The sequence below is a fragment of the Lytechinus pictus genome, chromosome 2, assembly GCF_037042905.1.
Source record: "Lytechinus pictus isolate F3 Inbred chromosome 2, Lp3.0, whole genome shotgun sequence".
Lineage (NCBI taxonomy): Eukaryota > Metazoa > Echinodermata > Echinoidea > Temnopleuroida > Toxopneustidae > Lytechinus > Lytechinus pictus.
In genome coordinates, this window is record NC_087246.1 from 5,586,066 (window position 1) to 5,611,388 (window position 25,323).

Here is a 25,323-nt window from a genome sequence, read left to right on the forward strand (position 1 = left end):
ATCTCCATCATGCATGCAACTTCCGATAAAGGAAAATATACACGGGGTCAAATCTAAAAAGGCACAATTTGAGGAACACTTTACATGAGAGTGATAACCATGCAGTGCACTTGGGGCCTTTAATTCGGTCATCGACAGTGAGAATGACTGTGAACTGTCAACGTCGAATCGGTATCCCATCGGTATAAAGAAAAAATCGATGTGCTGAAGATTTAAATCTTCGAACCGGACCTTAAGAGATAAGCATCACATCAAGGACTTCGCCTGTGCCAATCGTGATTAAATATGGACCAGGAAGAGATCGACGATGGATTAGCTCCTCATGAGATGGTGAACGGCTTGGGGGACGATCTCGGCTTAATTTCCGTCGACGATGGGCTTGAGTGTGAAAACACAGGGGAAGAAGAAGTGAGGACGGATGATCATGATGATGATATCGCAGATGGTGGCGAAAAAGAGGATTCAGAGCCTGTGTCAGAGAAGCAACCCACTGATCAGCAAGCGGAAAGTACGACATCCTCCTCCTTGTCGTTTGATACAACACCTGCCCTCATGTCGACTACTCCTGGTCGTTTTGTCTCCCTATGGATACCGAATGACACTACAGAGACAGAGAAACCTGACAAGCCGTTACCGAGTTCGTCTCTCACAGTTCGACGTTCTTTAGAACGATCACCTCCAAAGAAGAAAGACGCCGTGGTGCTCCTCAACCACCTCGACGGATCCGAGTTCACTGACACCCTCCACTCCCAGGCAATCGAACAGGTACAGAATAGTCAAATATCCATTTATTTATATTTCTCTACTGTGCTCTCGATCTTTAATTTTTTTTCTTTTTGAGCATGTTCAGTAATAGTTTACTTTAACTTTAACATAACTGAAAAGGTCAAGATACGCGTAAACCCGATTCACACAAAATATTTTTAGTAATAGTATTAATAAGAATATTAATATCTTAGATAGAAATGGTAATATGATGATGATGATGACGATGATGACGATGATGATGATGATGACGACGATGACGATGATGATGATGATAATGATGATGATAATGATGATGATGATGATGATGATGGTGATGGTGATGATGATGATGATGATGATGATGATGATGGTGACGATGACGATGGTGATAGTGACGATAATGCTGAAGATGATGACAATGATAACAACAACAACAACACTAATGATGATGATGATGATAGTGACGATAATGGTGAAGATGATGACAATCAACAAAAACAATAATGATGATGATGATAATTACAATATTAATGGCAATGATAGTTCTAATAATGATAAAAATAAAAATGATGATGATGATGATAACGATGATGATGATGATGATGATAATGATGGTGGTGGTGGTGGTGGTGATGGTGGTGGTGGCGGCGGTGGTGGTGGTGGTGATCGGGGGCTTACTGACATTAAAGGTAGTCTGATAAGCCTATATGGTTACAAGTGCTTTTTTTTCTAAAATTAACTTAGCGTGTTTATATTCTTAAATCATAATAGGTTCCTCTATATATTTTACCTTTTCATTCTAAGGAAGGATCACTATAGACACGTCTGCTGGCCGACTATGTATTTTATTTATTTATTACATCGGTAGATTCAATTAAAAGCTCATTTGACTGATGAAAACAAGTAAAATAAACACAATATAAATCAAAGTACAGGTACAGGTGCTGAAAATAAAAGTGCATGCTATGTAGTCCCGTATGTCTCATATATCCTGTGCCCCCAATACCTTCCACTTCATCAATAAACTGTGTAGAGTATTAACTAAATTATTATCAATGACAAATTTAAATATAAGTACATAAAAGCCTGCGCCATTCCGAACTAAGTCAATCCGTATATTTAAATAGGCCTATACTATAAATCGATTAGGAATGCAAAGACATTTCTTAGACGCCCATGCCATTATACACAGGGCTTGACCAATATATTGATTTCCAGGCTTCAAATTCCCGCGCTGGCCATTCTCATGCATATCTTTGTATTGGCTTCTTTTCTATGGACAATAATATAGCAAGGTTAATACGAGATAGGAAAAAGAGAATGATCAAGAGGGGGAGATGTCGAAGGGGGGGGGGTGGTGGTTAGGTGTAGGGAGTGGACTCGGTTTTATAATCATCACTTTATTCAATGTTCAAAATCAAACATGGAATATAGGTATGTGTATGGATAATCAATAGCCCTGCAAATATTAGCAGACTGGCAGAGAGGAATAAGCCCATGTTACAGGCAGGGAACAAGGGCAAAAATCCAAAAAAATAGAAAAAGTTGTATTTAATTGTCTTATACAAATTATACAGTTTTTGAGCGTTGTATTACGGAACGATATGTGTGGACAATGGAGAAGGGACATCGTTCTGATGAATAATTTGATATGGTTTTTATTTTATACTGTTTTTAAGAGTCTCGACCTCGTTTCACAAAGCTTGTTTTCAATTTTAAATGAAAAAAGTTTTTGATTTTATGATATTGTTTTAATTTATATGCTCTTTGAAAATTGGACTACACACTCAAATTATCAGTATCTTATGACGAAAAGTACAATGGTTGGTATTTTTCAATGACTGCCGTATAGTTAGTGATATAAACTTCGTACATTAAAAGTGGAAATACTGAAATACTCACTGTATTCAAACTATAAACTTCTTGTTTGATTTTTTTTCTTCTATTTTGTATTCAAACCCGCATTAGTTGGACATTATGTGACCAAAAATCTAATAGTAATACGATTCTTTAAACATTTTCTTTGATGCAGGAAACTACTAACCTATCCAGAGACGAGAAGACCGATTCAGTGACGTCACCAACCCGTCAGAAACCCCCTCCAAGATCTCAAGATGAAAAGATACGCCTGGCTCGGGAGTTCATCGACCAATATTATGCGCATGCTCAGAGGTCGGTCACCGTATTGCTTACTTTTTTTCAGATTTTAGATGGAGGGATTTTTTACAGTGAGAATGGGGAACATCTACATAACTACCCCCCCCCCCAAAAAAAAAAAAATCAATTGAGGGGTATAGTGTTTACACAATAATTGATATTTGAGATAGGGTACAGGACTATATCCCTACCTTGATATGATTGAAATAATTTAGTGTAAATTTACTAATTGCTTTATTGATTATTGAAATATGATTATCATTTTCTAGATATTCATTTACGTTGTATTGTTTATGTTAAGCTTTTATTTGCCCTCTAGATGTTTTATGTTGGTTTATATTAAGTTCAAAGATAATCGTGATAAAAAAATGACGATAAAGAATTTAATGACAGTAAATACTGATGCAAAGCTATTGTGCATAAAGGCTATGTTGTTGTTTATGATAACGATGTTAAAATTGTAAAAAGATAAAGCTTCTGATAATGAATAAACAAACCCTTCTGACAGGTCAGGAACTGTATCTCACGAGCGTCGCCTGTATGAAGTTCAAACGAGCATCAAAGAAAGTGGTTCATATCATCTCACTGAAGCTGAGCTCATATTCGGGGCAAAGTCAGCATGGAGAAACCTTCCACAGTCTAGATGCCGAATTTATTGGAATAAGCTACAGGCAAGAATAACCTCATAGATTTCTATCATCCTTTCTGAATCATGATTATTTGGGACACGTACAATTTAAGTTCGGAAAGAAAGATCTTCGAGTTAATAGTTTGTTTTTCTTTACCCAGCATCCATGTAAATCTCCTCATTCTATTGCCTGCTTGAATGTGCCGAATAAAATGAAATAATAATAATAAATGATTCCAAAATTAAAAACCGATATCAGAACCTAAAAACCATCTTCTCCCACATTCTAAGAATAACATTTTTGTCAAACTAAACTCAAAACTAGCTTATAAAGCGTGTGCTATTATTTTTTCGTCAACAAAGGTTTTCGATGCTAGAAAAGTGACAAATTCTCGTGATATGTTCGAGATGCTGTGCAAGCATTTACTGTATTCGACAAACAAGGGAAATGTGAGGTAAGTTTGTTTGTGATTTTTTGTAAGAAAATAGATTTAAACAGAGATCTAGTATTGCTGTAGCAGCTTCCCAGGCTTGGAATACGCCCTCTTTCATTTGTTTCAACATTGTCCAATACGCATGATAAGAGTGGCTTCCAATGTTCTTGCCTACAAACTTTTCATATTTTCCCCAGTATATTACTCCAATATTCATTTAACAATTTATTGTTCATGTACTTATGTATTGTACGCCATTTTGTCCTTTTGTCATTAGAGTTTCTAAATAATAAATCATTATCATTCTAAATGATAAAAGTCCCTTCATAATATCTACTCTTTAATTTTGAATGTGAATTAATTTGATATATAGAATATTTTTATAAATACTAATTCAACATTTTCAATAATTCAATCTGTCTTCATTCGAATTTTGATTTTGATTAACTAATGATCTTTGATATTCTCGTTTCCCTTGCATTATTTTTTCTCAGGGCCCTCAATGACAGTAGTTTGTAACACTGATGAGGCCACCTTGATTAAATAAAACTGAAAATAAAAAAATAAATTATTTCATAGCTTTCAGTCGGGCTTAGTGTAAAAACCTAATCATACCTATCCATTTATCTGTTGACAGTATGCATTCTTTCAACGGCAACCAGATCAGAAAAATTGAAATATTATTATGAAACGAAAATTCAAGTCATCTGTCTTACTTTACTATCATCTGCAGGCCGGCTATAACAGTATTCCCACCTCGTAAAGGCGACAGTCAAACGGATTTCCGGATTTGGAACTCACAGTTGATCGGATATGCAGGGTATCGGCAACCCGATGGATCAGTGTTGGGGGATCCGAGCAATCTTGCATTTTCTGAGGTAGTATTTGTAGTATGACCCCCCCCCCCGTGAAAAGAGTGGGAGTGGAGAGAGTGTATAATGAGTAGATATATTCTAATTTTCATAATAAGCGAAAGGGTGGAGTTTTTGAGAAATATTGCAATATAACAGCGTTATGGACATTTCGGAGGTAATGCAAGACAAGTGAGGTCCCATTTTGATATTTTGCATTTATTGTTATCAATTAGCACCGTTTTTACCATGATCTCTTCTTTGTATTTCTATTACTATTTGATAATCATCGCAATCAACATCATCATCATTGTAAACCTTAGAACTAGGTGTACAGAAGTGCATGTTAAAACTTGATTGAGTCATTATATATTTTGTTGAAATTGCTGGAAATAAATCGGACTTCCTAATAATTTTCTCCTTTAGATAATAAATAATTGTAATACTCTCTTGTCCACCGAAAGCACCATTTAACTCGCTTGACTGTTCATACTTTCTTTAGGTTTGTCGAACTCTTGGATGGCGGAGTGATCGAACCCGTTTCGATGTCCTTCCGCTTGTTCTCCAGGTCAATGGTGAGGATCCTGAGGTCTTTGAAATCCCACCCGAGCTGGTTCACGAAGTGGAATTATCGCATCCAGAGTGAGTCCTATAGACCTTTAAAGGGATATTATGAAGAGTGTATATAGCATGCATGGAGTCATGATGGCAAAAGTGGCGTTGGTAGGGCCAATAAATAATAAAATAAATAAACAAGATTTACTTTTCACACCCCCCCCCCAAAAAAAAAGAGAAACAGTGTCAATGCTGTAAATGCAAGTTTACTTTAATTAATCACTTCCACTAGAATGAATGTGCAATACATCTTTAAAATGAGAGGAACATCTACTTAACTTTGCCATGATAACTTTCTCTTTCGTTTGTCTTTGTCTCTTTTGTTGTCAAAATTTCGGTGACGCAAATTGTTGACTGTGCAGTTGATAACTGTTTTTTGGGAGGCGAGATTGATTTATGTTGACAAAGAAAACCTGCTAAATAAGACTTGAATTTGTTTTAATCGGTTCATGATTGATAGAGCATTTGTATGTGTAGCAAAAAATCGGCTCTTGGCCTTCTTCTAGTATATTACCTATATATATAAACAGATAGACAATAATAACCAACTTGGCACAACAGATACAGTTTTTATACAGTGATTCGGCTCGGGGGTTCGACGCGCGAGCTGCAGTGCTCAACATGCAAGGCAATTTTATGTTGTGTAAACCCTGTTTAAAGGTAGCAAGAAGCAACATCATTATAATTTCGTCGAATGGAGTAACAAAATATCAAAATTAACAAAAATGTAATTGGGTAAAGCAGCGGAATAGGAGAAATTCATATCAACGTCATAACAAAGTTGTGTAATCTTATCATTACATGTCATCGTTGGACATCATTTAACCTCAAACCATTTTTTTTGGATTTGTGATCTTATATCTCTATCTTACATTCTAAATACTACATAGCAATAACCTATTATAAAGGATGCTCATCATTTTCTATCAATGACGTAAAACAGAATAATTGGAATGGGATGAAGAGGGAGGAAATAGCCATATCTTCTGCTGATACGAAATTTGATCTCGTTTTCCCCCTCGTTGTCATCAACGACATAGGCTTCGATGGTTTATGGATTTGAAGTTGAAGTGGTACTCGATGCCTTCCTATGCCAATTTCATGCTAGATATTGGCGGTATCCAGTTCCCAGCCTGCCCCATTAATGAATGGTATGTTGCATCGGACATCGCTAATAATGCTCTCTGTGCACCGAAGCGTTACGACATGCTTAGGGTGAGTAGTAATGTCAAATATGAATATAATCATTTTTCTTTATATAAATTTGCTCCTTTCAGTATTTCATATCACTGCAGGGGCCTCGGAACGGTTTTAAAGGGGGGGGGGGGCTAACCATGCAACAATTCATAACCATATGGTAATTTTTACGTTTTTGTACATGGCTTTGGAAAAAAGTGCGGGTGCTTGAAGCCCCGCAGCTTCCCGTTTCCGCAGCCCCTTCACCTTACCATCGATATTTTACCCCTCTCCCTCTTTTCACTTCCTCCTCTCTTCTTATCTCTTTCTTCTTCTCCTTTCGTTTTTTTGTTATAATTTGAGAGCGAAACACAAATCTTTTCTTCTTCTCTACCGCTTCTTACTTCATTCTTCATCTTCTCTCTTCATCTTATAATAACAATATTAATGATAATGTTAATTCTAAAATAGGACGACGAAGAAGACTATGATTATAATTGTTATGATGATGATGATTATTATCATCATCATCATCATCATCATCATTGCTGTGACATTGTTATTCTTTATATGTGTATTACATGATTGTGCGTGCTGTAGAAAATATTTGTTACGAATGCATGATTATTTCTTGTAAACATAGGCCCTACATTCATTATCAGGCTCATGATATGTTTAATAATTATTATTTCATGCAACTATCGCGATCTTTATGAAATTCATCCTGTTTCTATTTTCTTTTCAGATGATTGCTGATCGTTTGGGTCTTGATGTATCGTGCACAGACTCACTTTGGAAGGATAGGACACTGGTTGAAATGAATGTAGCAGTTCTTCACAGCTTTCAGGTTAACTACCTATTATTTCAAAACCAAATTATCTCTAATTATATTTGATTTTGTCACAAGGGCCGCGGAACGGTTTTCAAAGTGTAAGGGCTGAGCCAAAAGTGGGGGGGGGGGGGCTGACCATGCAAAAAATCGCAATCATATGGTCATTTTTACGTTTTTGTACATGGTTTTGGAAAAAAGTGGGGGGCTGGTGCCCCCAGGCCCCCCCCCCCCCCCCGCTTCCGCGGCCCCTGTGTCAAACAGAGATGATATGCCTATTTCGATGCTATTTTTCCTGTCCTCTTTTCCTCTTTTTTCCCATGCCCGCATAAACACACAGCATGGGCTGCAATCAAGGGGGTTTATATATAGGAAATTTGAATTTGTTAAAACAACTATTGCAGAAACACCAACTCTCCCGCTTTCGGCGGGGGATCTCCCGCCGAAAGCCATTTTCCCAAAATCTCCCGTTCTCCCGCTTGAGATTTAAAATCTCCCACCCAGGCTCTGTGTCTCCGCTTAAGATGCTTTTCTTCCCCTTAAAATGATTTTTCTTCCCCTTAAAATGATTTTTCTTCCGCCCAAACACTTAAAAAAAACCCTGAAATTAAATTTTCATATCCAAGCCGATTTCAAGGTAAGTAGAGCGTAAAGCTGTGCGCAATCCTCCTCCTAGGCCCTCCTATACGTTGCATATACCAAAGGATTGATAACATGACATGACATGACATGAATTGATGACTATACATCATTAGAATGAAAAAAAATGAGGAAATTCCTTCAATTTGGTTTCTAGGAATACCGTGTGAAATAAGAGAAATCAGTTAAATTGCTGAGAACCAACTTAAAGCAATCTTACTCCAGAGATCATCATCAGGGGCCCGTTTTATAAAGGACTTGCAACTGTTGTAACTTTGCCATTGTCATGATTATGGCCACTACCATCATGACTATGGAAACTTTGATTATGATTGGCTGATGACTTGATGAGCCATGTTACCATGGTAGTTGCCATTTTGGCAAAGTTACGTGTAAGTCCTTAAAAAAACAGACCCCAGATGAGACAATATGGATATGGAAATGTCAAATTAAGGTGAGGTAGTATTTAATATGTCTTTACTGGTTGATACGAATAAAGATATTGCAAAAATGTATGGTTTTGTAGATGCTTATAAATTTCATATGCATGCATGAATAATGGTATATGAAAATAATTTTTTATAAAACCAAAATGTATAATTTGATTCATTAAATTGTTATTTACTTAGAGCCATCATATATTGAAAAAATTAGGGTGAGGTAGTATTTAATATGTCTTTACTGGTTGATACGAATAAAGATATTGCAAAAATGTATGGTTTTGTAGATGCTTATAAATTTCATATGCATGCATGAATAATGGTATATGAAACTAATTTTTTATAAAACCAAAATGTATAATTTGATTCATTAAATTGTTATTTACTTAGAGCCATCATATATTGAAAAAATTAGCCTGAGATACCACGAAGAGCATCTAAGACCCTAGAGCTTCTAAGGCCTTTAAGCGGGCCCTACATCCCTGGGTGTCACCCCGGCCGCAAGGGACTTCGCGTTCGTGATTTGCGCTTCGCGCAAATCAAGTTGGAATCTCCAGTTTGCTTGGGGTTCCAGCCGGGAGAATCTCCAGATCAGAAGGTGCTTGGGGTTGGAGTCTCTGATATTGGGAGATGGTCGCCCTGTCCCTCCCGAAGGTGACAAGAAAATTCAAAGAAAGCGGCACGACTGCACCCAAAGGTCCCTCTCCTCCATCCTCCTATGTCCCCAATCTATCTTTCTTCTCTCTCTCTCCCTTCAGAGTTCATTAATTAAATCCCCTTTCTCTTTTATCATCCAGCAATATGGCGTTACGATCATGGATCATCACACATCATCAATGGAGTTTATGAATTTTTTTGCTTCCGAACACGAGGTTAGGCAAGGTTGTCCAACGGACTGGAGAGCCGTGGTTTCCCCGCTGACCGCCAGCGTGACTTCGCTCTTTCATCAAGAAACACTCAACTATCAGCTGATGCCAACCTTCACTGTTCAGGTAATATAAGAAGACAAAAATTATAATAGCAACGATGATTATGATGATGATGTGTGGTCGGGGGGGGGGGGGGTAATTATGATGCTGACAACGACGGTGATGATGGAGATACATCCTATAACAAACAAAAACATTAACGATTAACCATATTAATTAATTAATTGGTAAATTAATGAATGCATACAAAAATAGATAAATAAATCAATTAATTGATAGACGAATATATCTATCTTAAAACTAACAAAATAATGCTGATGATAATGCTTTGAACAATGAAGTTTTTATCATTCATTCGAATTTTCGACGGTCCACCTCCGTCTTCTTCAGGAGTTTACACTGTAAACTCCTGAAGAAGACGGAGGACCGTCGAAAATTTGAGTGAATAATAAAAAACTTCATTGGCAATCTAAGCATTATCATCAGCATTATTTTGTTACATTACTGAAGCCAATACGTGAAACTTTAAGATATCTTAAAACCATGTAGTTTTAAAGGTATAAGTGTCTTGATGGAATTTGCTTTCAAACTTGTAAAAAATGTCTATTTCTCAGTCCGATTGTTGATCCCATCATTGTGTTCCTATTTAGGAAAACCCGTGGAATAAAGCAGAATGGAAATCTAAGTTATCATCTGGAAAGCTAAGCATAGATAGAATTCGTTCACCGGGAGCAGAGTGAGTAAATGTTCCTGACAAACTTAGAAGCATTGAATCTCATCCATAAATTATTTTATTAGTAAATCATACAAAGAAGTCGAGTGAAAATTTAATTAAAATCGCTTTAGTAAAAGGTAAGGTAGTTTTACGACGTTTAAATTGTTCTCAATCAATGCTACGCAAAACAAGGGCTGTATTTAAATACATAATCCTTCGAGTTTATTTTTTCTGCTCCAAGAAGGAACAACAAAGCTCCTGATCTAAGATCATCATTATTGAAATTTGGTGTGAAAATATTTGTATAGGCCATTTCGATTAGTTTGTATATAGCTTTTTATTTCAGAATTGACATTTATTTATTTATTCATTCGTGTATTTGTGTATTTATCCATCGATTTATCTATTTAAATATAAGTCTACTTTTAGTAGGGTGGCTCAACCAGTAATAATAAGTGTTCCATATTGGAATAGTTTAATCACACTCAGATTGACGGTTGTGTTAAAAAGGACTTGGAGAATTGCATGCAAATAAGTTATTTATAGTTAAGATCATGTATTTTAGTATTGATAAATGCATTTTTATACCAATTTGTCGGTAGAATTTGTTTTCTCCCCTTTTCTACAGTATTTTGTAATCACTTGGATTTAGTTTGATTAAATTAAACCTATTTTTTTTTACTTTATAATTACGTTAATACAGTTATTAATCTATACGCGCCTATATATCATTTTTTTATCATTTCATCATGATTATTTTTCTGTGAATTGTATTTAAAGTCAATGCTTATTGTTTTGTATATCTTTTTTTCCCAGTCCATCACGGTTTTCATCACGCATTTTACGTCGGGCCCTCTCTGGCACATTCAAGGCTACTGTACTCTATGGTGGGTTCAGCAAATCCGAATACTATGCGAAGAAAGTGTACGAAACATTTCGAAAGGCCTTCGACATTCGTCTGCTTCGCATGGATGAATATGACGTCATGAATCTGGAGCACGAGAATCTTTTGTTGGTTGTAACAAGCACGCATGGCAACGGGGAACCGCCTAGCAACGGACAGGTACATTTCAAGTAGACATTTAGAACAGCCAGGAATTTGGTAATGTATTTGTATAACTTCATTTCATTAAGTTTCTTTTCAACAAAAGACAAATCGGGTAGATACAGTAGGGTAAAAATAACGGTTAAGTGTTGATTATTTAATTGAATTTTGGTATAAAAAACATTGTACAAATCTGATAATAATAACTATAATTATTTTGACACCGGCGACGACAGTGCTGAAAGGTCCTGATAGGTTTGAAAAGGTAAATGGTTAAATCAACCGAGAAGCGGGCCTATCTTTCATTTTGCCTTTTTTTTTTTCAATTTATTCATCGATAGTATTTCATGAATTTTCTCGGTGACCAAGGGCTCAATCTTGGGTTTATTTTCATTTCAAATTATAGGGTTTACAAAACCGACATTTCTATTAAATATAGTTGCCTAAATCGATGTATTAATGTCTTATTTGAACTTCAAAAGTTCATTTGTAAAAGTGGAAATACAGGTATCTGAGCAGTTTAGCTGCATGTAGAACTACAGCTGTACAGCGACCATGGTGACGGGGGCAGATCGCCCCTGTGATCATGGTGACCATTATTCTTATTTCTTCAAGATGAATTAAAAAAGACTGACGGAAACAAAATATGAAATATAATGTAATTTTTCATGTAAAACATTATAGGTATGTACAAAAAACACATTTTCATGGGTTTGTTATTAAAAAATCCCTCTTTCAAAAACAGCCTCTACATATTAGTTATTAAATTTACATATGGCACTAAAATATGTTTCGATATTATGAGCTTTGATTTTCTTTCTAACTTTCAGTAAAAATTGAATCGTAACGACTTCCATTATATTTGTTGTTTGAAAAAAGAACTCAAGAGACGAGGCATAGGCAACATGAGTGTATAGGTCCAATAAATGTATCTTTGATTTTGTGATGTTTCTCTCTTTTAATGATAGGACTTCTGTCGCTATCTGATGGAAATGTCAGAAAATAACAACAATGTATCGTCCATTCCTCAGTAAGTACTAGTTTATCGGTTATCATTCTAAAGGGAAAACAAACTAGATGCAGGGAAGAAAAGATGAATGCGGGAAATATTTATCAAATGAGTTTATGAAATTAAACTATTTAGCGGACGATGAAGACACTATTATTTTCACTTCGGTAAATCCCCTTCATCTCCCCCTCATCGACTTCAAAAGGAAGACTCATTAGAGTCATGTTATTAACAATGAGAGGGGGAATGAATCATAAATACAAAATGATACAGAAAGTCATCGGTATAAGAGCCATAACCTTTTTATATCGTTTTATTAGATCACCGGTTTCTCCACGATGTGAGAAGTTTTGCGATGGGAACCCTCTAACCGAAGCGACTAGTGAAGGAGGGTTTAAGCTAAGAGGAAGTGGAATTCTAGGGAGTCTCAGGTAAGGGAACTCTTCGAACCATAGTAATTGTCTTTATTGCCACGTAAAAATGGATCCTAATAGATATTGATATGATAGTTTATGTAAATGATAGCATCAGTGTTTTAGATCAATACCTCATTGAACTTTATTGGATGGGGGTTTACTACCGGCCATTTATACCTCTGCCATTATTATATTACCTCTGCAATTTTTACCTCTGCCATTATTACCTCTGCCAGTTTTACCTCTGCCATTTTTACTCCGAATCCTGGAGATTACATGGAGGCCATGCGGTGGCATCTTGGTGGCATAATTCGTTTACCCATTGATTATCCCCATGTCTACCCACAATTATAGATAATTGCATTCTCCCTACATCATCCCGGTGATCATACGATGGGGTTAAGAGTTTGTATACTCACACTAAACAAATAATACAGGTTAAACGACGCCCATAGGGAAAGTGAAATAGTAGATAATCGAACAGCCCGAATTGTAGTTGTCATAGAATTGTACTTGTGACGAATGTACGAGCGTCGTAAGTTTAGCGTTGGGCGATATGACCGATCACGGATAAGAATATCAATGAATTCATCAATCATAATTTTCTCGATTTTGCCCCTTTCCTTTCTTTTATTGATTATGTATAATAATCACCGTCATTATTATCACTGCCCCTCTCTAATTACGGAAATTACCATCATTATTACCTTCAGCTATGGAGTGTTTGGGTTAGGATCGAGTATCTACCCATATTTCTGTGCCTTTGCCCGCGGTGTGGATCTGATGTTTGACTCGCTAGGAGGAGATCGACTCGTCGACATGGGATGGGGTGATGAGATGGGAGGACTAGATGAAACCTTCGATGGATGGCTCATTAAAACTTTCATGGTAGGTCATCATTTCGAATGTTAAGTTTTCCTAATTTGTCTTTCTCTCTGTATGTTAGTTCATATGGTTTCCTGTTGCAGATGCTAAATTTGACACCTTTGGTGACAACCTTTTTTGATTGGCTATCGATCTCGTCTTGTACCATACTAACTGCCAATGATGAAGAAATTTGCGTTATTGCAAGTTTTGTATAAAATTAATTAGAGGTGTAATATTTTTTATTAATCTTGTTACTGTGCAAATGAACAAACCCATTGCGCTTATCGTAAAATATATCAATCTTAGATTTTGTTAATCTAGAAGCTACTTCGTCATTTAAAAAAACATTAATTCAGGAAATTTGTTTTATTATTTAATATGCACGAATATTAATATATTTATTTTCTGTTGTTTTATTAACAATTAAATTCGTTTCCGAAAAATGACAAGATATTTATACAAGACTTGCTGCAAACCTACTTGATGTCCCAATCTTGATAAACCCAAGATTTTTTATTTAGATTGAATTAATATGTATTCATTTATCCCGTTTTTGTATATTTAACCATGACCATGTGTATAAATTTGTTTGGTTGTTTTATGCATATAGGCTCCTATTGATTCAAGCATTTTGTTGAAAGGGCACCCTAATGAAATATTGTTGACATAAATAAGTGAAATAAATATATTTAGTACCAGGACGATTTACCAATTTAGCTCTGGAAATAATCCTGCCCTTACAGGCCGCATGTGAGAAGTTTCATATTGGAGACAGTGCCTCTGGAATAACACCGAACCTTGCTACGGTCGCACCTGGCACAGACTGGGCGGCGTCCAAATTCAGGATCTACGCAGCAGGAATAGATGTTAAGTCTAGTGCTCCTGTACCTGATCTATGTGATGCTCTGAGTCACCTTCATGACCGGAAGGTCTACCCTTGTAACATCATCTCAAGGAAGAGTCTTCTACCACCGGAATCCAGGTTGGCTCTCTCGAAATTGATTGCTGTTGATTTTTAATTTTAGAAATAATATTGCAATTATCTTATTATATTTTCATTAGTTTGCAATCACTTAGTTTACACTTTACAATCCTACACTCTAAAAAATGAAGTGCTAATTTAGCACCAAAGGTCCTTGCATAGTGACTGCACTTTGAGTGCTGATTTTCTAGTTCAAATTTGAATGAATAAATCAGCACTCAAAGGGCAAATACACTTCATTTTTAGACTGTATAGTCATGTTCTCTCAAGTTGAATATTGTTTCCTTTCACATAGCTTAAAAGGAATTAGTTTAATTGCTTAACATACTTTATTTGGGTTTTTATTTAAAGTTTGTTATGTTTTTTAATAAATCTATTTAACATGCACACGCACCCAATTTGTATACAATGTCAGACTTAAACGAAAATGTTACACACCAAAAAGCAACACTGGTAACACCTTATTGAGTGCAAAATATACTTTCTTTTTCCAATGAGTGCTTTGATTTTTGCATTCAAAATATTCAAAAGATGACATGTACATTCACTATAAAAATGAAAACTCTGCACCATAAAAGGGCGTAAAAAGTAGCTGTAAGAATGTATGTTCAAAAAGATTCTTGAGGTGCACAATTACACCTTTCACAGAGTTGCGTTCAGTCGGTGCGCAAATTGCACCTTTATTGTTAAGTTTGTACATAATGATAATTGCAATTAACTTGTTCCTTCTTTGTTTTCCAAGTCGTTCAACTATCCTAGTCCGCCTCAATACCAACGGGGAAAAGGAGATGGCGTACCAACCCGGTGATCACGTGGCTTTCTTCCCATCCAATGAAAGCGCAGTAGTCACTCGTGTGCTCAAGCGACTCGACTACCAAAAATCTCCCGATGCAATATTCAAGTTGGAAAAGCTTGAGCCGCGGGAGACACAACTCGGTATGTAAAGGTTCTGTTCTTCTTTAGAATGATGAACGAAATCTAGCTCTTGATTAATATACTGAGTTGAGTGTAGGAAAAGGAGTTTATAACGTGGAACTGGAATGGGTTTCAGACAAAACAAAATGTATAATTTTGTCAACATGGTCAATGGTTGAATGGGGGATTCTAGTGGTCTATAATCATGCTAAGAAAAATAATTTAGGTCGACATGGATATCGTGCATTTGATTACTTTGATGGAATAGATCTACAACATGATCATATAATATATAGATAGAATGAATACAAAAAATTATCATTCATTTTACTATACTTCAATATTGTCACGAATTTGCATTACAACTATCTTTAATCGGGATTATCAAAAACGAAAACATCAACAACAATAATAATGATAGGTAAAAAGATGTTTTCATTGACCTAATCTGTAGATAATTCAACTATCTGAGCCCCTAAGGTGACGTGACAGTTTTCCCTACCTTAGGAAGAAGAAAATGCGTCACTTTATTGAGGCTCCAATATCTTATTATAACCTGGTTCATCAAAATATTTTATAATTTACTCGGAATCGTTCATTTCATTATCCCTTTTCTGCACAATCATAGGTACGTTAAAAGTTTGGACAACTGTTTCTCGTTTACCTACTTGCTCAATGCGGACCGCTCTGGAGCGCTTTCTGGACCTCACCACTCCCCCAACACCAGACTTCCTCCGCCTTCTAGCAACTAGGGCTACAGACCCGAGAGATAAAGAGAAGCTTGGTATACTTGGTATGGTAGGTATAAAAATGAAATTGAATGATTTTACAATCCGTTTTCCATCTTTGAAACATAAAGCATCATTAATATCCGGACTATTTTTAGATATCGATCTTGTCATTTGCATCATGACTGTTATATTTTTGGATCCCAAAAAAAAAAAAAAAAAAATTAAGCAATCTCCTTGAACTTTGAACACGTAAACCAACAATAAGTCGCCCAAATTGAATTTAAAGATTTGTATTGAGCTTAAAAAGCACATGCTGACCTTCAAAATGATATATAACTTGTCAAGACATATCACCAATAACCTACCGAAGTATGTAATTGAATGTAGAAGAAACTCATTGAGAGCTTTTAAAAAATGGTAGAAAACAAGCATGACCAGATTTGAAGTCCCGAGTTCACTCAGGCATGAGATGTGGACACTGGAAAATCTAGTGCAATCACGGTAAAACTTCCAAGCAGTCCACAAAAATGGAGTCAAAGAAACTCTCGTACCTCGCCTTTTATTCAACTCCAAATCTTAACAGTGTAAAGAGGAATTATATACTCTTTCAGATAAGCAAATTTTCTGATTTTTAAATGTTGAAAACAAGTTTATATTTTTTGCTATTAACAGAGAACCTTCCCTGGCGACTTATTGGTGATTTTGGGTGGGTTGGTCACATATTCGATGTACCACCACTAAACACATTCTATTCAAGAACTAAATCACACTACGTATGCACCTTACATAATTGGTCACAACAATTATTTTAAGAAACCATGAGAGATAATCAAATTCATTCCCTCTTTATCATGTTTATCTTATAACCTAAAGGGAATTTGCACATCGCAGAAAGTAATGTTAATAGTATTCAAACACTCGTAAAACAGTTGGGCAAACGATGCCCAACTTTTAACCAATCACACAACTATTAGTTAAAATCTGTCCAAATTTGGTAATAAAAACTAATAATTGGGTAAAAAATTTGCTAAAGTGGATAATAAATACCCAGAATATATATATATTTCTTACCAACATATATTTCCTAACACAGTGGACAGTATATTGCCCAACATTTTAAATGCGCATGATACATCTAGGTATGTTGATTTCGATCCACAGCTGTTGTACTAACGTGTTATTGGTATATCTGTAAATCAATTATTCTTTCCATAATGATCAACCCCGAATGTGATTCCCTCTTACCTTTACTTTTCCGTACCTTTGTTCATTAATGTTCATTAATGGGATTAATGTTTATGAAATTTTGCCCCTCCTGACACCAGGGATCCAATGAATACGAAGAGTGGAAGTGGGAGAACTGGCCCAACATGGCAGAGGTGCTAGAAGGATATCCCTCTCTCAAGGTTCCAGCATCGCTTCTACTCACCGAGCTACCTCTTCTACAGCCAAGATATTACTCCATCAGCTCCAGTCCAAAGCAGTACCCTAACGAGATCCATGCTACAGTAGCAGTGGTCTCGTATCATCCTAACGGTTTGTAGTATATACAATTAGTAAAGTAGTCTGTTCACATTAGGAATAAAGAGTACGCCCCAAATGCAACAAAAAATGTATGTGAACAACATCACAACCGACATGAATTATGGCTACAAACTACGCATGTTAAATACCTTTTCTACCGTGCAGCTTCAAATACAGTTATGAATACTTAAGAAATGTTTGTATTTGAAAAAGGTAAGACGTTTGCTTTTCATAAAATGAAATTTTGAAAATTGTTTGTGTACACTTAAACGGGTTTACCGACAAAGGCCTACATTATGTGTTTATTTGATAATTACGAATTCTTTGTTATCCGTATGGTAACAAGGAGGCGATCCCTGCAAGGTTAAATCGTGTTTTCATCGCAGTAGCAAATGTAGTACAGATACATTGAATTCAGAGTTTCTCAGATTTCAAATATCCTTTGATATATATATATCTTTTTTATCTGCCAGGAGGCCGAGGCCCAGTACATTATGGAACATGCTCTTCTTGGCTATATCGAGTGTGGAAGGATGATGTCATACCAGCCTTCGTGAGCTCGTAAGCAACATTCAGTTATCAGCCAGTCACATTAGTTTGACAATATAAATCATGCTATAGAGCTCTAACCTCAGCAGCAATATCTGTCAGGAAATGTGCGATAAATGGAATAATCATCAAAGTATGAGTATTAACATGACTGATTTATTACCTTAATATTTTCTTTACAACGGTAAAGAAAGGAAAAGGTGCCAAAATATATTGCCTAAGCCATCTTCTGTTTTACTGAATGCTGATACTCGAAAATCCTTTTTAAAACATCAATGCTATATCATATGCGATTGTCAAGATCAAAAGAACATATCATTTGTATTCTTCTGTCGTTTTCAGAATGCTACATAACTGATCAATGAAAATCTGCATTATATAATACCGATAATAACAATATCTATTTTGGATCTGTTCTGCTAGAACCCCATACTTCCATCTTCCTGCGGACAAGTCTGCTCCAGTCATCTTGGTAGGACCTGGGTCTGGTATCGCTCCCTTCAGGTCCTTCTGGCAGGATAGACAGGCTGACTTGCGTCACCTTGCCTCGTTTAAGAGAGAGCTTGCCAACAACAATAATACCGAAGAAACGGACGTGAAGGATCGCCGCGGTGAAGGAGATGGTTTGGACACCTTCGGGGATATAACCCTGGTGTACGGATCCAGAAATGCCAAAGAAGACTTGTACAAAGGAGAGACGTCAGTGGCTAAAGATGAGGGCGCCCTTACTGCTGTCATGACAGGGTATTCTCGGGATCCTGGCAAGCCTCGAGTATGTGAACACTATCTATACCATTTTGACGAAAGGTGTTTTCTCATTGTGGTTTAAAAGTACCGTATTCATATCATTCACTTCCATTTCATTTCGATTCGGAGATTGTGTCAATAATGAGCTAAACACGTTTACCTTCCTTGAAGTGATAACGTGTTACACTTTAAAAACGGGCGAAGCTCTTCTCTCTTGCAAATTTTGTGTAAAGTTTTAAACAATTTTTTAAAAACTATTGTTTACAAGTTCAAACAACTTTTTAGGGTTATAGGCCTAAACAATATGCATACAAGATTTCAAACAGCAGTTATACAGTGTCGCGCAAAGTATTTAAAGGGGAAAGATTATAATAATCACTACTTTGGCAATCAACCTTTCTCTCCATGCCCAAATGAAAATTCAAGTGATCTAAATGATGTTTCAAAAGCTACTCTTGAGTGTTTTCTCTTCTTTTCGTAATGTTCATCATGTTCATACGTGTAGCTATATTAGGCCTATATGTTAAAAATAGTCTCAAACATTGCAATCGAATTGATATCAATTGCGTAATTATTTTCTTTTCGATTCTACCTAAATTTGAAACTTCTAGAGTTCTGCTTATTTGATCTTATATGAAATATAAAATCGGGGTTGTATTGAATTACTTTATGATCTTTTAACATAATCGTTCGATAATGACTCTTCTTTTCCCTTTTTTCATCCTGATCAGAAATACGTACAAGACATTCTCAAAGACCATCCTTGGTTAGTTTACAATGTTCTATATCGCCGTCATGGCCATATCTATGTCAGTGGGGATGTCATCATGGTGAAAGAGGTCAGCAACACTATCGAGAGCATTATTTCTCAGTTTGGTCGTCTAGGGGCAGTAGAGGCAAGAGATTTTGTCCGGAAAATGAAGGTGATATTTATTTTAAAAGTAGTTTACTAACCAATTGATATAGGTAATACGAATTTGTAATGTATAAAATGAGATGGTTTATGTAGTTTAGTTTATTAAGAAGCAAACGCAACATCACATGGCATATAGTAATTTCATTACTTATATTTGACTCATGACTTAATTGATTTAATATACCGAAACACTCGAAGATAACTTTCTCCAGAAATGTTTCTCATGTATTGCCGGTTAAAATTATTGATTAATACGATCACTTCCCTCTCATCAACTACTAATTTTTGTTTTTTTTTTTAATTAAAAGAAAATAGAAATATTAACCGATCTCTTTCACCTCACTCCGTGGAAGTTTGTTCTTAAGCGGTATATATTTCATTTATTTTCATACTCTTTATTTTTTTATAAAGGACGACGATCGTTATCACGAGGAAATGTACGGCCTAACTTTACATGTTGGTGAGGTCATGGAGAAAATACGTGTAAGTAAGAAAGGTACCCAGGTGATGGTGATGAAGAATGAAGGTCCCAAGCTTCAACCTATCATTGGTAGAAAGGGAGCAGCACTTGCAAAGGTTAGAAGATACAGATCTATTCATTTTTGCTTGGTCAATGTCAAAAGATTAGCGAATCATGCAGTCTTGTAGATCATATATAATTGTCTTTCGAATTAATTTTGTTTTTAGAATTAGTTGAAAACCAGAACAAACTCCTATCTCATGGATTTCAAATAGGTATATGGGATTTCAAAGAGCTATATAGCCGGACAAATGTTTCCCCATTTGGTCGGAGGTTGTACACAGAACAGAGGGAATGGTTTTGTTAGAGAATATCCCCCCCCCCTCTCTCTCTCTCTTTCTCTCGCTTTGAACAAAAAACAATATTGTATCCCGACCGTTATACAAAAAAAAAATGCCAAAAATTAATTAGCATTTCCTAATTCTATCTTAAGAATGTATATTACATCTCTTTTCTCTGTACGGCTCTATCTCTCGTCCCACTCTTTCTTTCTATTTGAAATCATCGCACCAACTCTCGTCTCAAACTATTTCTGTTGTGTTTCTCTTTTATCTTCAAATCAGCAACAAGAGGCTCTTCGCCAAGGAATTCCAGGATCGCCCACCATGCCCCGACTGCGCAGGCGCGTGACAGCCACTATTCTTATGCGGTATAATAGCTTGATGGGAAAGGACAAGAAGAAAACAGAAAATGAAAAACCAATGGCAGGAGTTAGACTACGAAAGTAAGAGACAGCAATATAGCCATGCACTGCAGAAACTCAGGTGTTGGTTTAACACAAGCCCGGAATCTATATATGTCCACACCAGAGAAGTATTGAAACAACACCAATTTGGAATCAAACCGATGCTGTATTGATACTAATTGGTGTTGAATAAACACCTTTCTGGTACTAGACCAAAACGAAACTGGTGTTGTTTAACACTTCTCTGGTGTGGACATATATAGATTCCGGGCTGGTGTTAATTCAACACCGGAGTTTTTGCAATGTGGTTTTGAGAATCTTCTTGCGACCCCTCCCCACCAACCATCTTCCTCCCCCGACCCTATTATCGATCATCATGGAGGCGCGATAGCTCAGTCGGTAGAGCGGGGGTTTCGGATTCCGGTGACCCGGGTTCGATTCCCAATTGGTGCGCTAGTGCCCTTTGGTAAGGCATTTATCCTCATTACCAGGTCCCTCGGAGAGGACCTTAAGCCGTTGGTCCCCTGGTTGCTTGCTCACAGGCATTCGTGCTTTCTTAGCAGTCAGGTAGAAAACCTCGGTATAACATGAATATTACGATCTTTTACCCACCCTCGTCTTCTTCTAACAACCGCTCTTCCCGGATTCAATTTCTAAGACATTTCAAACTTTCTCATTACAGACCCACAGATGACATCGCGGCCCGAAGGAGACGCTATGAGGACGGTCGACGTTACAGTACTGGCAGTTCAAACCGTGTTGTAAAAGCTTGAATTCCTTGAAATACTATTAGTATACATCTTACTTTACAAAATGAAAATAAACATTGTTGTTTGATCCATCAATTGTTTTAAGTGGTATAGGTAAATATTTCCCGTGCTCACAGAATTAGATTAGTTGAGGAATAGTCCATGGGTGTTAAAAGTAGGTCAAACTTCATCAAGTAGCCTTCTCCTCGAGGAAATCTCACGGAGACGTCTCCGCAGTCGAGGATGTACTTATTCTATGCGACATCTCTTTATAAACTGATGAAGACGTCTCTGCAACTAGCCAAATCTGGAGTCGTCTAACTAGCTAGTCGCGATCTAGTTGCACGTCCAGAGACCCTTAACCTTCAGTTGATTCATATGTATATTCTCTGTAAATAGTATGTTCACCAATGGAAATTATCTGATCACTATAAGTAAATGTATATGCTCGATAATGAAATGACTTACAATTCCACATTGGTTTGTTTTAAGTTGATGTAAGAATTAAATTTTGTAAAGGGATTTGATGAAGAAATGTTAGTGATGACGATTACACTGTAAAAACTGTGGTGTTAAAACTGACACCAGTGGGTGTTAATAGAGGACCACACCCTCTGGTGTTAAAAGTACACACTAGAGATTGAATATAACACCAAAGAGTGTACATGTAACAACCAAAGATGTTGCAATAACACCTATAGGTGCTAAACTAACACTGTCAATTTAACACCGGTGTGATATCACTGGTGTGGTCCTCTATGTACACCGGTTAACACCGCAGTTTTTGCTGTGTACGATTATGATAGAATATTTTTTTTAGATAAAGAATCGTCCGGAAGAAGAAAATAACAAGTCTTTATTTTGATGACGTTATAGTCAATTTTAAACCAATATAATCGTTTATACAGGTTGACTTCGAATATTTCTACATAATTCAAATGCGATTGTGAAGCATTTACAAGCTGTGCTAATATCAAAATTAACATTTGATTTATTTGTATCAACTTTGTGAAGACAGTCAGTCTGCAAGCCCCTATGTTAATGAGCAAATGAGCAAGATTTATCCAAGTCCTCTCGTGGCTGAATTCATGTCCCTGCAAATCTCGTGAATTGTGAGACTTTCTTTCTCAAAGAATTGAACCATTTTTTCCTTGAGTAAAATTGATTATTTTTGTACCATGGGAAAGTTTAAACGTTACTCTTTTATAATGATTGTTTCTTTTGAATAAAATATCATGATAAATAAGTGAGTTTCAGGCCTGAAAAGATGCCTCAAACAGAGTTTTATTCCTCTGTTTTCTCTTGCAAATTGTTCAAAATTTTGTGTTTTAGGCACAATCATTATTAATTTATATCATCAGAAAGCTCAAACTCTACTTTCATACAATGTCACTCTTGATATGTGACACCTTTTAGATGGGTCAGCAGCCAGCTTTTTCCACCAAAATGCAAGACGAGATTTCTGAAATTGCTGAGTAGCATAAAATCCAGAGTTCTGATTGGTTGAACAGTGTTTTCAAAACAACAGGCGCGGGCAATTTGAAGAGATTACCACATGGTGAGTGTGACCTTGCAGAGGCCCAGTGTGGGAACATTGGAATTTGCTTGGGTTTGTGGTCTCTATGACCAATCAGAGTGCAGTATTCTTGTTTGAAAACTGCTAAATGTACTTGGCCTATGAAAAGCTGGCTGACCCATCTAAGATACATCTTCTTATAAAACCTATATATTAAAGCTCAGATCTTCAGCTTTATCATAAACCAAAAATTATTTGGGCCCAACCAGAAATCAATTGTAAAAACAACAACTTTTGTTTCATGAAAATAATTATTTTGTTTCATGTTTTAGATCAAAAGTTTCACCTATATTACAAAATACTTTCAAAAATCAAGACACATGACCTGAAAGAATTATTTTTCTTCCTTATAAAGATACCAAAAACATGAAATTTTGTCAATATTTAGAGCAGCAATGACCGAATAAAAAGATATGTTTTCGTCCACACCAAGCTCATTAACAATGTAAAAACCCTCTAGTCATGAATATCACTTGGATAAAAGAAGCTACTTTTTGAGGGCTTGACGACTGACTGAAGATCACAGATCTTAACTGAAACGGTAATGATCAGACGTTGATAGGCTGCTGATTAATGCGGCCAGTTTCATTCGCTATCAATTATAGCATAGTTGCCATGTATATATCATGGATAAAAGAACAAGGATGATCTCACCACTTATTGAGAATCCATTTTATTTATTTGTTCTTACTTTTGTTGGTATTTTACTTTCATCGTGATTCGAAGTTTGCCTTTGGGGCACTAACCGAGCAATCATACCTTTTTGCTGGATAAGCTTATATCCAGGGAACTGACCAAGGCCTCTCTTCTCCGAAAATTGATTAATTATAAAGCCTTACTCCAGAGTGATGTTTCACTGATTTGATTCTTAAATTTACCCTTTTCAGATCGGAATATCAATTTCATAAGCATTATACAATTAAACAAGCAACACGATGAATTGTCACAGAATGAATTAACCAAGTTATAGTATTTTCAAGTCTGTTATTTTTGTTACAAGATAAATATTCTTATTGCTGATGATTTTTTAGCTCATCATTGACTGTTGGTCATTGTACCAGTGAACCCCAACTTATTGTCCTTTAAAAGTCATTAATCATGATAATGTTTGTAACCTTAATGGAAATATAATTGTGTTATCTTGCTATAAGTTATGTTTGGTTTTTATTTATTCACAGTGAAATACATTAACCTGTCAAGTTGACGGCTGAATTCTGTAATTCCCATTGGCTTTGTACATGGATCATCCGGTTCCAGCATGGACCTAGTAGGTCCATGGATCCAGTAGGCAATGGGTTAAAAGTGGTAGTATCCATCGAGATAGATGGCGCCATATAAATGCCAATTATTATTATCATTATTATATTCCATCGTCTTCTCACTCATGATGTATTCATGAAGATATAGATACATTTTCTCATGGATAACTTTCATAAATTGTGTTTGTCTTTCTTTTGTTGGGTTGTTGAATGGTGTTATTTATTTTGAATAAAAGGTCTTAGAAACTTCTGTCGCATGCCTGTTCTAATGTTATATTTCTATATTGTTGTATTTTTCTGAAACATGTGAAGGCAAAGACTTCTTACGTTCTCAAAGAAAATGAAAACAACCTACTATAGATGAAAATACACCAATTGTTGTTTGTGTGTGTGGGGCGGGGGTATTTGCGGGTGATTGTGGGGGTGGATGTGCATGTGTGTGATTTATGCGTCGTAATTCAATACTTAAAGGGATGTTCCGGGCTGGAGATATTTATATCTCAATAAATATAATAAATTTCACATAGCAAAATGCTAAAAATTTCATCAAAATCGGATAACAAATAACGAAGTTATTGAATTTCAAAGATTTGCATTATTCCGGTGTAACAGTTCGAGGCATGTCTTCATGAATATTCATTAGGTGGGCTGATGATGTCATAGCCCCACTTGT

General features: G+C 36.1%; 1 protein-coding gene across 1 annotated transcript; it reads left to right on the forward strand.

Annotated features, from left to right (window-relative positions):
* On the forward strand, positions 1–24,900 carry LOC129253630 (nitric oxide synthase 3-like). The gene is made up of 24 exons (XM_064107979.1): positions 1–765; positions 2,780–2,919; positions 3,413–3,575; positions 3,896–3,987; positions 4,700–4,844; positions 5,320–5,459; positions 6,473–6,647; positions 7,354–7,455; positions 9,314–9,508; positions 10,096–10,181; positions 10,977–11,223; positions 12,174–12,235; positions 12,535–12,645; positions 13,344–13,518; positions 14,241–14,479; positions 15,222–15,415; positions 16,023–16,192; positions 17,451–17,661; positions 18,123–18,210; positions 18,622–18,970; positions 19,677–19,868; positions 20,273–20,437; positions 20,945–21,105; positions 21,749–24,900. The coding sequence occupies exons 1-24, from the start codon at positions 286–288 to the stop codon at positions 21,837–21,839; spliced, it is 4,173 nt and encodes a 1,390-aa protein (XP_063964049.1). The 5' UTR covers positions 1–285; the 3' UTR covers positions 21,840–24,900.
* Positions 24,901–25,323: the final 423 nt, after the last annotated feature.

Excerpts from the sequence above, each read along its gene's own strand:
- LOC129253630 (XM_064107979.1), top strand. The coding sequence starts at position 286 with ATGGACCAGGAAGAGATCGACGATGGATTAGCTCCTCATGAGATGGTG. Across the intron at positions 766-2,779 it reads ACTCCCAGGCAATCGAACAG|GAAACTACTAACCTATCCAG; the intron begins GTACAGAATAGT and ends TCTTTGATGCAG. Across the intron at positions 14,480-15,221 it reads CTTCTACCACCGGAATCCAG|TCGTTCAACTATCCTAGTCC; the intron begins GTTGGCTCTCTC and ends TTGTTTTCCAAG.